This window comes from Zea mays, chromosome 5 (assembly GCF_902167145.1).
Source record: "Zea mays cultivar B73 chromosome 5, Zm-B73-REFERENCE-NAM-5.0, whole genome shotgun sequence".
In the NCBI taxonomy this organism is placed as follows: Eukaryota; Viridiplantae; Streptophyta; class Magnoliopsida; order Poales; family Poaceae; genus Zea; species Zea mays.
This window is the reverse complement of record NC_050100.1, coordinates 39,899,562-39,913,287: the sequence shown is the minus strand read 5'-3', so window position 1 is coordinate 39,913,287 and position 13,726 is coordinate 39,899,562. Positions and strand designations below refer to the sequence as shown.

General features: G+C 45.2%; 1 protein-coding gene across 1 annotated transcript; it reads right to left on the bottom strand.

Annotated features, from left to right (window-relative positions):
• Positions 1–3,250: 3,250 nt before the first annotated feature.
• On the bottom strand, positions 3,251–10,261 carry LOC100285253 (uncharacterized). The gene is made up of 9 exons (NM_001158147.2): positions 9,870–10,261; positions 9,103–9,782; positions 7,874–7,935; positions 7,588–7,657; positions 7,255–7,342; positions 4,387–4,556; positions 4,163–4,306; positions 3,944–4,072; positions 3,251–3,862 (listed from the first exon to the last, which is right to left on the bottom strand). The coding sequence occupies exons 1-9, from the start codon at positions 10,039–10,041 to the stop codon at positions 3,680–3,682; spliced, it is 1,698 nt and encodes a 565-aa protein (NP_001151619.1). The 5' UTR covers positions 10,042–10,261; the 3' UTR covers positions 3,251–3,679.
• Positions 10,262–13,726: the final 3,465 nt, after the last annotated feature.

Here is a 13,726-nt window from a genome sequence, read left to right as displayed (position 1 = left end):
CCATGGTTTAGGTCATGCCAATCATAATGAAAGAGAAGAGGAGATTTATAGTCAATATGAGAAGCTTCCAAACTTCTTTGATTTTTGTAACTTCATTTGTCAGGATGTGATAGAGTGCAAAGATGGTTTGCATAAGAAGAATCGTGAGTGGGATAATTTACTATTGGTCAATTTTAGCTCAATCTAGTGCTAGAAAAAGCAGGAGAGAAAGAAAACCAAGAGGTGGAATGTAAGGTTGTGGTCGTGGCCATGATATGGGATGGGGTGTTGTATTGGCAGATGATACAAATGACATGGATCTCTATGAAAAGGAGAATCATGATGAATCTAGACAATGTGCTAATAAGAACATGATGGTCAAGACACAATGATCAACCAATCTAGGGTTCCAAGGATGGTGGTAGGAAAAGTTATGTTGATGGGATGGAGCTAACCAGTCACTAATGAGCCCTTTGAAGGAGCAAGATAAGAAGAGCCCAAGGATGAGGGTTCCTTAAAAGATTGTTTAGGCTCAGGGGCCATAGGATACATATACTCAAAAGATGTTTTAAAAATCTTTAAGAGGATTCTTTAAAGATGGGGAGATTTGTAGAAAAGACTCTCAAGCTATTTATATTAAATAGTGAAAGGCTTGGGGACTAAGCATATATACTTCATCATACAATAACACACATACAAAAGACTTGAAGAGAATTTCATGGATTCTCTTAAAAAGACCACTTAGATGTTGCTTGATTATACATGGACATGATCAGGAGATTAAAGAAGGCATCAAAATTTCAACCATGAAGAGCTCATGGGCTTAACGGACCAAGATCCTAAGGTTGTTTATCTATTATGTGGTAGAATATGGATGATCTTTCTTACAATGTACACATTACCTAACTTTTTTGATCCGATAGAGTTGAGATCACTCATAATTAGATTTAAATGAGAATACTTATCTATAATGAAGTCATTTTGTTTGATTTGAAATGAACCATAACAGTTTTTAGCTAGGCAAAATGTTTTTGCTCGCGGACATTCATTATGTCTCATAGAGCTCATGTAATTGTAACCAAGTTTCATTTTTATGTGAACACTTGGTTAAAAATCCATGCTTAAATATTGAAACAAGAATTTTTTGGCTCTTGCGTTAAGATGAATTTGTTTTTCGTCATCTATGGTTGTTTTTTGAAATTTATTAACAGTTTCATCTCATTGTAAGTGACTCTCCAAACACCTATATCAATCGCTTCTATGTAGTAAGCCTTTCTATCACTCCAATAGGAAAAGTTAGTGACATAAAAGTGTAGAGGCCTTAAGGTATTTTTTGGGGCCCTCTTTAGCCGAAGCTCCTCAGAACAATAACTTATCAGTTATTGTTGAGTATGTTTCAAGTGTATCAGGATGAATGTCAAAGAATACCTTCAGCTGGAGATGATGTGCAGCCATTGTTATTACAAAGATGAAGTTTTGAGCTTTGGATCATCATTGAATGCACGTGATGAAATAAGTTGACTGGAGTAGGGCGGGTCATCAAGACTTGTTTGACAAGATTACAAGGAGAAAAGGCAACAATGCCCTAGCCTACCCATTAGCTCATATGTATAAGTTTGAGGGAATGAATGTAATTTTGATGAAGTTGTATCCTATGACTATAAATAGAGGAATGGTACCCTGCATTCGGAACACTTTTTTGGCCAGAATAAATTGGCTCGCTCCGCCTACGAAGCTGCGCTTCCTTCTTGCCTTCAATTTGCGATGATGAATTCATCATCCAAGTGTAGTACTTCTCTCAGGTACCAAGTCTTGGGAAATAATATAACTTGTAGACCAGACATTGAGCAGGAAAGTTCACCCGTCTATGTCGCTTAAGGATTGTTCATTGTAGGCTTGCTGATCTAGGACCTTTTAGCTAGCCACATACCCCGTGGGGTAAGCTTGAACTCGGCTCTTCCATCACGTGAAAAGGCAACCACGCACTGGGCATGGGAGATGGTGGGAGTATTGTGTACCCTTCTGGCAAGAGGCTAGATGGAGCAGTACTGTGGTCTCGGGTAGTGTAGACTGTTCACGTTTGGAGGGTCCGTGGGAATGGTTGACATGTGCAAGGGTTAAGTGATACATATGTCGTGTGGTTATGGGTGACAATGGGCTCTAAATTTTACACTAAGATTTAAGGATCGGATTAGGATCGGCCCTATTTCTACTCATTTTTGAACTAAAATTTATTTAGGGCCCTACCATTTTGTGAAGAAGCATTTGGATCGTGATCCATTACCACCCCTACGTGTGGTCTGAGATCCTCAACTGGGTATTAATCGATTCGGATCGCCGTTACTTCTCAGATATGAAGACTGGATCACTGCACTGCATCGTAGTTAATAAGTACAACATGGAATTTGGTAAAAGAAAGCTAGATCAGGACAAGTGAACGATCTAGATTAGGCAAATTTAGAATCAGGTAAGAACTTAACTTGATAAGTAAAAGATGGCATAAGGATCCACTATTAGTAAGCTTTTCTGCAAAAAAAGTCCTTGATTATTGCTTAGTCTTACCTTGGTTCCTAAATGCCAACATATCCTTGTAGTCTTTTCTTTAATCTGGTAAGACTGCAACGACTAAAGTAAATACTCCCTCTGTCCCAAACTAAACTTTGTTTTGCTTTTTACTAAATTCATATAATAATTAATGTACGTGTTGTATATATCTAGGTTTATAATCATCCATATGAATATAGATATAAAAATCTAGAGCTAAAACTGCTATTTTGAATCAGAATGAGTATAAAATACCCTCTTCATCCCAAAATATAGTTCTTTCTAGCCCTCTTTTTTTCGTCTACATACAAATGAATGATACAGCCTGATTGGATGGCCGCATGTCCATGCGTAGGCTGGCGCCGCCCTGGTCAGTTAGATACGATAATTTTGAGCATATGAGTGGATGCAGGTTAATAGTATCTAAATAGCTTATTTTGCATCCATTTATACAGACTGTGACTTCCTCGTACAAACAACCAAACATAATCTCAAATAAAATCAATACAAACAACCAAACATAATCTCAAATAAAATCAACGCATGCGGTGATCCAAGATAAGATGACGCGGGTAACCAATCAGACGAATAGTGGATGTAGACATATATATAAACTATATTCATAAATTAATTAATAAATGAGTGTTTAATCTAAAATGAATTATATTTTAGGATAGAGAGTATATAAGATGCCAAAGTACAAGATAAGATATTGACATAGACACATGATTATAACATACTCCCTTATCAAATTAGTTTTTATATATATATATAACACATACACTAAGTATTATATGAATCCATTAGAAACCAAAACGAATTTTAATTTATGACAGAAGGAGTACATGACATTGGTTTAATGGCAAGGGCAACATCTAAATGCCTTATATTTTTATAGCGAAACCAAAAATCAAAATGTGGCGCCGGTGCACTGGCAAGGGCAACAGGAAGGGGCTTCGCTACAATGCTGATGTCCAATGGTTATTGGCCCGCCTATTGATGATCGAGCACGGTGTATGATGCTGATGCATACGCCCTTAACTTTCCAGAAATCGCCACATAGCTGCAGTTCTAGCAGTACAGAATACTGATAGGGCAACCCGCGTGGTCGCTTGGTGTTGAGCTTCCACAAAACATGAGCTTCTTTTCTGCATAGTCATCTTAGCCTATCCTCTTGAATTTCAGTCCGGACAATTGATACAACGACGGCTATGTCATCCAGTTTGCCCCCACTGTAGCCAAGGTACCCAGCCGAGAGAGCAGCATCTGAAAATGGGCTTCTCCCAGCCCCAGACCTCCCTACTTCCTGGGCCTTCACAGCCAAGTGTTCCGCAATCTCCTGCAAGTAGAACAACCATTGCAATTGAGTCATTTTATTACGCACTGGACATTTTTATTTACCAAGATAATTGATTCTGACCGCTGGTTCTAGATCTGCCTGTAACGATTTGGAGACAATTCCAGCTATTTCATGCTCGTATACATTATCAAAAAGGCCATCGGTTGCTGTCACAATTGCATCGCCGTCCTCTAGATCAATAGCATAATTCTGAAACAAGAATGAAACATAAGCCCAAACGTTGATATTTAAATATTCATGTGGTTGAATATGATTACCAGGGTTAGTCATTGTTTGCACCTGTACAAACTTTGAGGGGTCATCTCCCTTCTGAATTTGTAGTGGGAAATTGAAACCATAAAGCGTAGGTTTAGACTTTTTGAACACTTCTCCATTTCTTATCACTATAAACCCAGAGTCCCCAATATTTGATGCTTGAAGGGCCTGCAACATTGACAAGGGCAGTGAGCTCCATGAGAAAGCTCCATAAGAAACATGGGAAAGTGTTCATCCAAAAAGCAGACCTGGCCATCAAAATGAGCAACTAATACAGTGCAAGAACCAGGTGAACATGCTTCATCTACTGCTTTGGAAAGGATCTGCTCTGGTCTAAGATCTGGATCCCCTTGATTCTCGGTAACGAACTTTTTGCAGCCATCCATTAGTTCTCTTGCATAAAGCCCTGCGTTGATTCCTGAGCACAGAATTTACATCAGCACTCACTGTGTTTTGCAAATTAGAAAATTCGACAAATAAATTATGGTTGGAGCCTTAAACCCTTGACATTTTAGAATTTCATTCTCCTAGGGTATGATGATAAAAGCGGACTTCAATTCCTCAACTGATTCTATTGCAAGCAAGTTACGATCTTTTAGTGTAAAACAGGAGTATTTTTTGTGGGAGGAAAAAAAGTGTGGTAATAGATACACTGAAATCTCAAAATTCTTCAATGATAAAGCTTTAGAATTATTTAATTAAATGGGTAAAACCAAATGTAATTATCGCAGCTCGATTGTCATTTTCCAGCGTTGACATTTCTGGTCTTGTCATTATCCCGTATTTGACAGCAATCAGTTCAAACCACCTTGAATTGAACTGGCTGAAACTATTATAAACTAAATGCAATGAAGCTTAAAATGATTTTCACTAGGGAGGGCTGCCCGGTGCCAAAGGCTCCCACATGTGTCAGGTGATCAGGTCTAGGAAGGGATATGTTGAGGCAAGCTTTCTCCCGCAAATGCAAAGAGCCTGTTTCGAACCCACAACCTAGTTACTCAGTGAGAAGGCTCTCACCACTGGTCCACTGCGCCTATAAAATTTACAATGAAACAAATAATTTCAATTCTCTCGAATCTTGACCATTATGGTTGTTTAGATGTAGATATATTCAGGGACATGGAATTGTACTGGCCATAATTCAAATTCTGTTGTTTGGATCACTATTAAATTGGTTTCTAGAATCCTATAAAGAAGCGTTGTCATGCAGAAAAGGAGACGGGCCACCGAACATGGGGAAGAAGAGAGGGGCTCGCCAACATTCGGCCACAGAAATGAAGACAAGGGCACGCCGGCCCCTAGCCATAGGGAACAAGGGAAAGGAACACCACCAACCGGCCATGGGGAAGAGGAGAAAGGTCGCCAACCATGGGGAAGAGGCAGGGAGGTGCATCAAGGGCGGCACATCAGAGGTGGAGGCGCCTTGGGCAGCGCATCGTGGGCGCCTGGGCGGTTTGTCAGGGCTAGGTGTGTGTTGGGATTCCAGTTCTGAATTATTAACCTTCCAAAAAACTACATTATGAATACCAATTCTAAATTCTTAGGCTGAATATCTACATCCAAATGGGGTATTATTAACTTTCTAGGGGGATATAAAAAAGGCAAGACCCAAAATATGACCAAGCCCTATTTAGAACATGTTGCTTCAGAGTATATCCTATAATCCAAGTTGATTCATAGTGTGTAAGAGCTTGGAAGTTTTTCTTGTATCATATGTCAATGTAATGTCAGATTATTAGTTCAGGATTTCTCCACAGTCTATACATCGTTTTACCTGTCTATCTTATCCACAGAACATTCAATACCAACTTACCAAGTACTCATGAACATTCTGTTCAGCATCCTACTATTAGTTCTCCAATGAACATGGACTCTTAGCGTAATGGCTAAAGCTTCCGAGCAGCACACCAAAGACCCATAGTTGTTAAGGCGGCAAGGCAAGGTAAGGCGACTGGCCCCATCCTTACCTTTTAAGCGATAAGGCGTAAGGCGAGGCGACGTCTTAAATATAGTTAAAATTAGAAAACATATTGATATTTGAGAAAGTATTTAGGATAAGAACATTAATAAAATAGAGAAAAAGATAAAGAAAAGAAAAAACTAGCCCCCAGCCTACAAATCAGCCAAAAAGCCCATTAGCCCAGTAAAACTAGGTTAAGCCCACTTCCCCTCCCTCTCTCCTAGACCTCTCCCTCTATCTTCTCCCAGCAGCCTCACTCCCAACTCCCTCCTCCCAGCGACCTAGCCGCCTCTCCCTCTCTCCACACTGGCGTCTCTTCCTCTCTCTCTTCCCCGCTGGCTCCCTCTCTCCTGTGTCGATCGCTGCTGGAGGAGTCTTTGGGGCCGTCACCGCTCTGCTGCTGGAGGAGCTGCGACACGCGCTTTGCTGCTGGAAGAGATGTCGCGCCACTGTTGGAGCCGTCGCTGGCCTCTCCCACTCGCCTTAGGTGTGGGCGTAAGGCGAGCAGGACGCCTTACGTCGCCGGGGCGCTTTACCGCCTAGGCGACGCTTAAGCGTCGCCTTGGGACACCTTAACAACTATGCAAAGACCCAAGTTCGAATTCCCGTGGGAGCGAATTTACGTTGCTTAGGTAAAAAACTCATCTGACTCCACACCAAAGCACGGCTTAAGGCCCGGCCCCAACACACATGGGCATCATGTCCGCCATGTAAGGGTGGAGGAAAAAGACTTTCTGATCTGCGTGAGATCTTTTCTATCAGCCAATGACCAGGGGGCACAGTTTAAGGCACGGCCCCAACACACATGCATCATGTCCGCCATGTAAGGGTCGGGGAAAAGACTCAGAGGTTTTCCTTGATCTGCGTGAGAGATCTTTTCTATCAGCCAATGACCCCCCCCCCCCCCCCCCCCCACCCCCCCGGCGCAGGTCAAAACAAAAACATGGTTCGCTCAGAAAATTTTGTTCCACATCTATTTGTTTTTCTTTAAAGAATAAGAATCTCTATCAGCCTGACAAAATAGTGAATAGTTTCCTTGAAATGAACTGCTCTATCAACATACAACTGCTGTGAGGAAACTTGCCGCCCAGCAGTCTGAGCATACTTCATAAGACTGAACTAACAACCAGAGCATGAAAAAGATCATGAGGTTTACCTTCAAATGACCACTGGCCAACTCCATCTGCTACACCAAACCAGCCATTGGCTGCAATGAAATATGCATCTTCTCCACCTGTTGCTACCTGGAAATGGGTATACGAATATCATAAGTTCATAACTTAAGCATCCGGAAAGTATGGGTCGGGTTGGTCTTTTGATGAAAAGTTTTTTTTCAACCTAAGGGAGTATTTTATAGAAAATAATACCATGTGGAACGTTACTTAACAAGGAAAGATAGGATTTGGGATTTGAGATCTCACAAGTAAAATTTCTTCTTGTCAATTAGTGAGAAGTAAATATTTCACAAAATGATAAAAGCAGAATATACCTTTGACGGATGAGGCAATATTGCAGCACCTGACGATAACACACGTGTCCGTTGAGCTATTGGAATCATCCTAGATGTGAATTGAAATATTAGAAAATGGTTTTCTTTTTAAAGTCCTGAAATACAGGCATAGAGCTCATGAAACCCTGTAAGGTGTGTGACAGAGATAATTAAATGAAGGGAAAACTGTGTCTCGTATAAAAACAGTAGAAGCTATTACAGGATAGTTTATTACTGACAGCTACATGGTTTGGAACACATAAAATCAAAGTAAGACAGAGATTACCTATCAGAACTCTTCACCTCTGAAGTGTCATTTTTCCAATCCGCCTTGTTGCTAACTTGTTCCTATAGGATGAATCAAGCACGTTAGTCCCAGACATGTAAAAATTCAAGTCCAATCCAATACTCCCAACAAATGTCCATACAATGATATAAATGCACAAGGTTTCTGCCCACAAGGCACATAATGTTCACATTGATTTTGCCATTTTGTACACAAACTCGACAGGCCATACTATTTAGGGAGTGTTTGGTTAGTAGGGACTAATTTTTAGTCCCTCCATTTTATTCCACTTTAGTCTATAAATTGCAAAATATGGAAACTATAACTCTATTTTAGTTTCCATATTTGACAATTTAGTGACTAAAGTGGAATAGATTGGAGGGACTAAAAATTAGTCTCTAAAACCAAACACCCCCTTAATGGATACATATGTGTCATCTTATGTCGTTTACTCGTTTAGTTGAAGGTGTGGTCCCATGCAAGCTGTATATGGTCACAATGTGATGAACGGACCAAACAAAAATATGACAACAGCGATACACGATATAAAACATGATCGAGAATGTGAACAGAAAGGGGGGGGGGGGGGAGATGGTATAACAGCTAATTCTTCCAAAAAAAATTAAAGATACGGCTGTCAGTATACTTAAGAAATATGGAAGGAAAAGGGGGACTTGCGACAAAACTTTGTCGTTTGTGTTCACAATTTTAGCTAACATAGAAGTTCTACTCAACGGCACCGCATCTTACAAGATCCGCTACTTCTAAATTTGCACTTCATCACAATCATGAGTCAAGAACTCCACACTTAATTGAATGAACTCCACACTTTATTGAATGAACTCAACACTTAGTGAGTGTTTGGTTACTAGGGACTAATTTTTAGTCCCTCTATTTTATTCCACTTTAGTCTATAAATTGCCAAATACGGAAACTATAACTACATTTTAGTTTCCATATTTGGCAATTTATGAACTAAAGTGGAATAAAATAGAGGGACTAAAAATTAGTCCATAAAACCAAACACCCCCTTAATTGAATGAACTCAATACCAGAAATTTACCATTATTCCAGTAAGAAACAACATTTTTTTGTCAGCTGTTCAGTTGTTTTCCAGAATATCATCACTTTACTTTAGTTAGGGGAATGCATTTATGAAACAGGGTAGAAGTTCATGATAAGTACAACAAACTGCACATCGAAATTCAGAAGATTGGAGCACTTCATACCGGTGGTGGTAAGGAAAAGCCGAACTCAGCTCTCTGCTCGTCGCTGCTGGAGCCGCTGGACTCCGTTTCAACGTCGGTGTAGAAATCCTGTGCAGTGGAGCCTTCCGATGCGGCTTCGGAGTCCTCCAAACCGGAAGTCGCCGCCTCATCCAAGCCACCACTCACATCAACTGCTGAGTCATCCTCGCTTGCCCCGCGCCCCTCCAAAGCAGTCTCAATCGTATCCATGGCAGCACCACTGGTCGGCATGCCAGCCTCAACAGCGACGCCGTCGCCCTTTGGCCCATCCTCTGATCTCGACGGGACAAGAGACTCTGCGGATGATGGCCTGGTGTCCACCTCCTCAACGGCAGCATTGGAACCCGCCTCCTGCTCCGGCGCCTCCTCTAGCGCAGCGGAAGTGGCACCGGTTACCGCGCCGGCGTCAGGAGGTGGAGGTGTCGGCCAGGCCTCGGCTGCGGCATTCGGGCTCGGCTTCTCAACCCCAGCCGTGGTGCCTATTCGCACGCCGTCTAATCCATGTTCAGAGTCAATCTCCGGCTCCATCTGGCTGCCGGGCACAGCGCCCGAGGCAGGGGCAACTCTGGAGTAAGGGCTGGTCTTTACGCTCGCCGGCTCCGGCTCCAGCGCCTTGGACTTAGGATGGCCGAAACGGAAGACGATGCTCCCGTCCGCCAGCTCTGCGCGCGGCGACAGCACACCCAAATCAGCGACTAAGACGAAGAGGGAGGGGACAGGGGAGAGAGTGGAAACCAAATAACGCTTACCGGTAGTGGAGTGGAGTTCGGGGACCGCATGGCGCGGGGACGGGGCCGTCGTAGCCGTGGCGCTTGTGTGCATGCGGCGGAGCGCGGGGAGTGGCAAGGGCGGCGCTGGCTTCGGAGAGAGCTTGCAGTTGCGAAGGTCCATCAGCCCCGCTGCCAAAGGCAACTCTGCCATGGCTTACCTCCTGTGAGAGAGAGAGAGAGAAAGAGAGAGATTGATTTGAATGCTGTGACTGCGGAGCTTCAGCCTCCAGCTGTGGAGTCGAATGGTGGTGAGGATGGATCGTTTGAGCTCTCGAGAACTCTTGACCGGAAGGTGCGGGTCGCTGCTGACTGCTGAGTGGGCTCGACGTGCCGTGAGGAGTTACCGCAGGCCGTCCTAAAATTCGACGTATGGGGATTTTGCCGATGACTTGTTATAAATACTGTTTGAATCTACGAAGGACCTGTCTGTGTCTGTAAATTGTGTGATTGAGGATAAAATTTAAAAACTAATGTTGAAATGCGCAAAAAATAAATCTCTCCCAAAAAATCTTTTGTATTTTTATATATATGTCATTATTGAAATCGCATATTTTAGAGATGTCATTATAATCCGTGATATCCGGTGGCTATTATTATTCGATCAAAAAATGTTATATACCATTATCTATGTTCGTGTGTACATGACTCACCTAAGAAGACGAAAATGCCCTCTGCTAGATCAATGTCGACAGTGACCGCTCCGCTAGGGCCCACCTCCTCGAAGCTGCCAGCAGCCGGTGCATCGGCCCGTCCACTGGCATAGCAAGGTCGACATGGAACATGTTCAATGGGGAGGGAGAAGACCAGCGAGGAAGAGAGTAAAAAAAGATAATACTAATGTATAGTACACGTGCAACCGTAGATAATGGCAGGGGCCAAATTTTTTTATCGAATGATGGCAACCACCGGGTATCACAAATCATAATGGTATCGTTAGCTTGCTCAATTTTCATAATGACATATATATGAAAAACCTAAAATCTAACTGTGTGTATGCTTCGCTATCTCAAGCAATGCACGCGTGAGGAAAATGGGAAAAATCTAAAAGTACAAGAGATGATGGACTGGAAACCTCCAATTATATCTTGTCAAATTCGAAGCTTTCTAGGATTAGTAGGATATTATCGCTGATTTATTTCTGACTTCTCTCGGATTGCGAAACCGATGATAGAATTACTAAAGAAGGGAGTCAAATTTGTGTGGAGTCAGAAATGAGAGGAAGCTTTTCACTCCTTATGACAACTATTGGTGACTTGTTCTCAAATGCTATGAATTAAGAACAAGGCAACACAAAAAAAGATTAATGGTTAATGTCCTTCGTCCTTCGAAGCATTATTTCCCTTAGGATATAACGATCTTCGAATGAAGGTTATGAAGGACGTACCTTCATCATCACAATACATGTTAATGAAAGACGAAGTATATGAAACATGAGAAATAACATGAATAAGCATATGACATTGTTAATATCTCTTTATTATATCATCATGAATAAATAAGAACAACATCAGATTACATTTGTACCTTCGGCTTGACAGAAGGTGAAAAGTCCAAGCGTGACACACAAGTGAGTATAAGTCAGCGTGAACGGTACGGGGGTACTGTTCATCTATTTATAGGCACAGGGCGCAGCCTATGTGAAATTACATTTATATCCTTCATGTTTACTATTAACTCGATAATAATCTATCGAGGACTAAATAATCTTTTCCTTCTTAAGTCGGTTCCTTTTTCTGCTACTGAGTCGAAGCTCCCTTGCGCGTAGCTTCGGCGCTGGTTCAACCTTCGCTCCGACCATGATTTTCATATTGTGTACAGCTTTGTCGGCGTTTCGAAACCCGGGGGGTCCCTGGACCGACGAGTAAATGATCGCCGCGTGCCCCAGCCCAGATGGGTCGGCGCGAGACGGAGCGCGAAGGGGGGAGGCAGCCGGAGGGAGACGGGCGTGAGAGGTGGAATCCCGCGGCCTTCGTGTTTGTCCCGCGCCCAGGTCGGGTGCACTTGCAGTAGGGGGTTACAAGCGTCCACGCGGGAGGGAGCGAGCGGCCTCACGCGAGCGCCGTCCCGTCCTTCCCCGCGCGGCCAACCCTCTGTAAGAGGGCCCTGGTCCTTCCTTTTATAGGCGCAAGGAGAGGATCCAGGTGTACAATGGGGGGTGTAGCAGTGTGCTAACGTGTCTAGCGGAGGAGAGCTAGCGCCCTAAGTACATGCCATCGTGGCAGCCGGAGAGGTTTTGGCACCCGGTTCGTGTGGTGTCGTGGTCGTCGGAGGAGCGCTGGAGCCTGACGGAAGGACAACTGTCGGGGCTGTCGAGTCCTTGCTGACGTCCTCTTGCTTCCGTAAGGCGGCTAAGAGCCGCCGTCGTCATAGAGCGTGCGGGGCGCCATCATTACTTGTCTGGCGGAGCGAGCCAGATGGGACGTCGGTCTTGTTCCCCGTAGCCTGAGTCAGCTTGAGGCAGGGTAATGATGGCGCCTCCTATTGACGTGGTCGGTCCGTGCCCTGGGTCGGGTGATGTGGAGGCTCCTCCGAGGTCGAGGTTGAGTCTGTCTTCCAAGGTCAAGGTCGAGTCCGAGCCCCTGGGTCGAGCAAGGCGGAGACCGTCGGCCGAGGCCAGGGCTGAGTCCGCGCCCTGGGGTCGGGCGAAGCGGAGTTCATCGTCTTCCGGGGCTGAGCCCAAGTCCGAGCCCTGGGGTCAGGCGAAGCGGAGTTCGTCGTCTTCCGGGGCTGAGCCCGAGTCCGAGCCCTCGGGTCGGGCGGAGCGGAGTTCGTCGTCTTCCGAGGCTGAGCCCGAGTCCGAGCCCTGGGGTCGGGCGAAGCGGAGTTCGTCGTCTTCCGGGGCTGAGCCCGAGTCCGAGCCCTGGGGTCGGGCGGAGCGGAGTTCGCCGTCTTCCGGGGCTGAGCCCGAGTCCGAGCCCTGGGGTCGGGCGGAGCGGAGTTCGCCGTCTTCCGGGGCTGAGCCCGAGTCCGAGCCCTGGGGTCGGGCGTAGCGGAGTTCGCCGTCTTCCGGGGCTGAGCCCGAGTCCAAGCCCTGGGGTCGGGCGAAGCGGAGTTTCCCATGGCGCCTAGGGCCGGACTTGGATGCTGTCAGCCTCACTCTGTCGAGTGGCTCAGCAGTCGGTGCGGCGCAGGCGATGCTGTCCCCTTGTCAGACCGGTCAGTGGAGCGGCGAAGTGACTGCGGTCACTTCGGCTCTGTCGACTGGAGGGTGTGCGTCAGGATAAAGGTGTCAGGCCACCTTTGCATTAAATGCCCCTGCGATTTGGTTGGTTGGCGTGGCGATTTGGCCTAGGTTGCTTCTTGGTGAAGACTGGGCCTCGGGCGAGCCGAAGGTGTGTCCGTTGCTGGAGGGGGGCCTCGGGCGAGACGTAGATCCTCCGGTGTCGGCTGTGTAGGATTACGGGGATGCTACACTAGCGCAAAACAAAATTTTCAACCCCATAATACCAAGAACTACTACGGTTATAGGTCATGGAATTACCACTAGACGCGCAGAGCAGCGGAAGACGTCTCGATGTAGACGAACGCGTCGAGCAGTGCCGTGCAGTCGCCGGCGTCCTTCACGTCCTCGCACGGTTCGTCCAAGTGCTCCAGATGCAGCACCTCCGAGGTATCCACACGTACAGGGAGGAAGCGCCGCGTACCGAACTGCTAGGTTCGCGACGGTGGCTTGGCGAGGGCGAGAGGCGAGCGGCGGCTACTGGTTTGCAGGTGGCAAATTAGGTTATCACTTAACCGCGCCCCCGCCCCTCATTATATAGGCGTTATGGTGGGCTTCTGACGTCGAGGCCCATCATTAACCCTAAAGCCCAGTCTAATTTCGGATCTAATCCGAA

Excerpts from the sequence above, each read along its gene's own strand:
- LOC100285253 (NM_001158147.2), bottom strand. The coding sequence starts at position 10,041 with ATGGCAGAGTTGCCTTTGGCAGCGGGGCTGATGGACCTTCGCAACTGC. Across the intron at positions 7,343-7,587 it reads TATTGCCTCATCCGTCAAAG|GTAGCAACAGGTGGAGAAGA; the intron begins GTATATTCTGCT and ends ACCCATTTCCAG. Across the intron at positions 3,863-3,943 it reads AGGCAGATCTAGAACCAGCG|GAGATTGCGGAACACTTGGC; the intron begins GTCAGAATCAAT and ends TTCTACTTGCAG.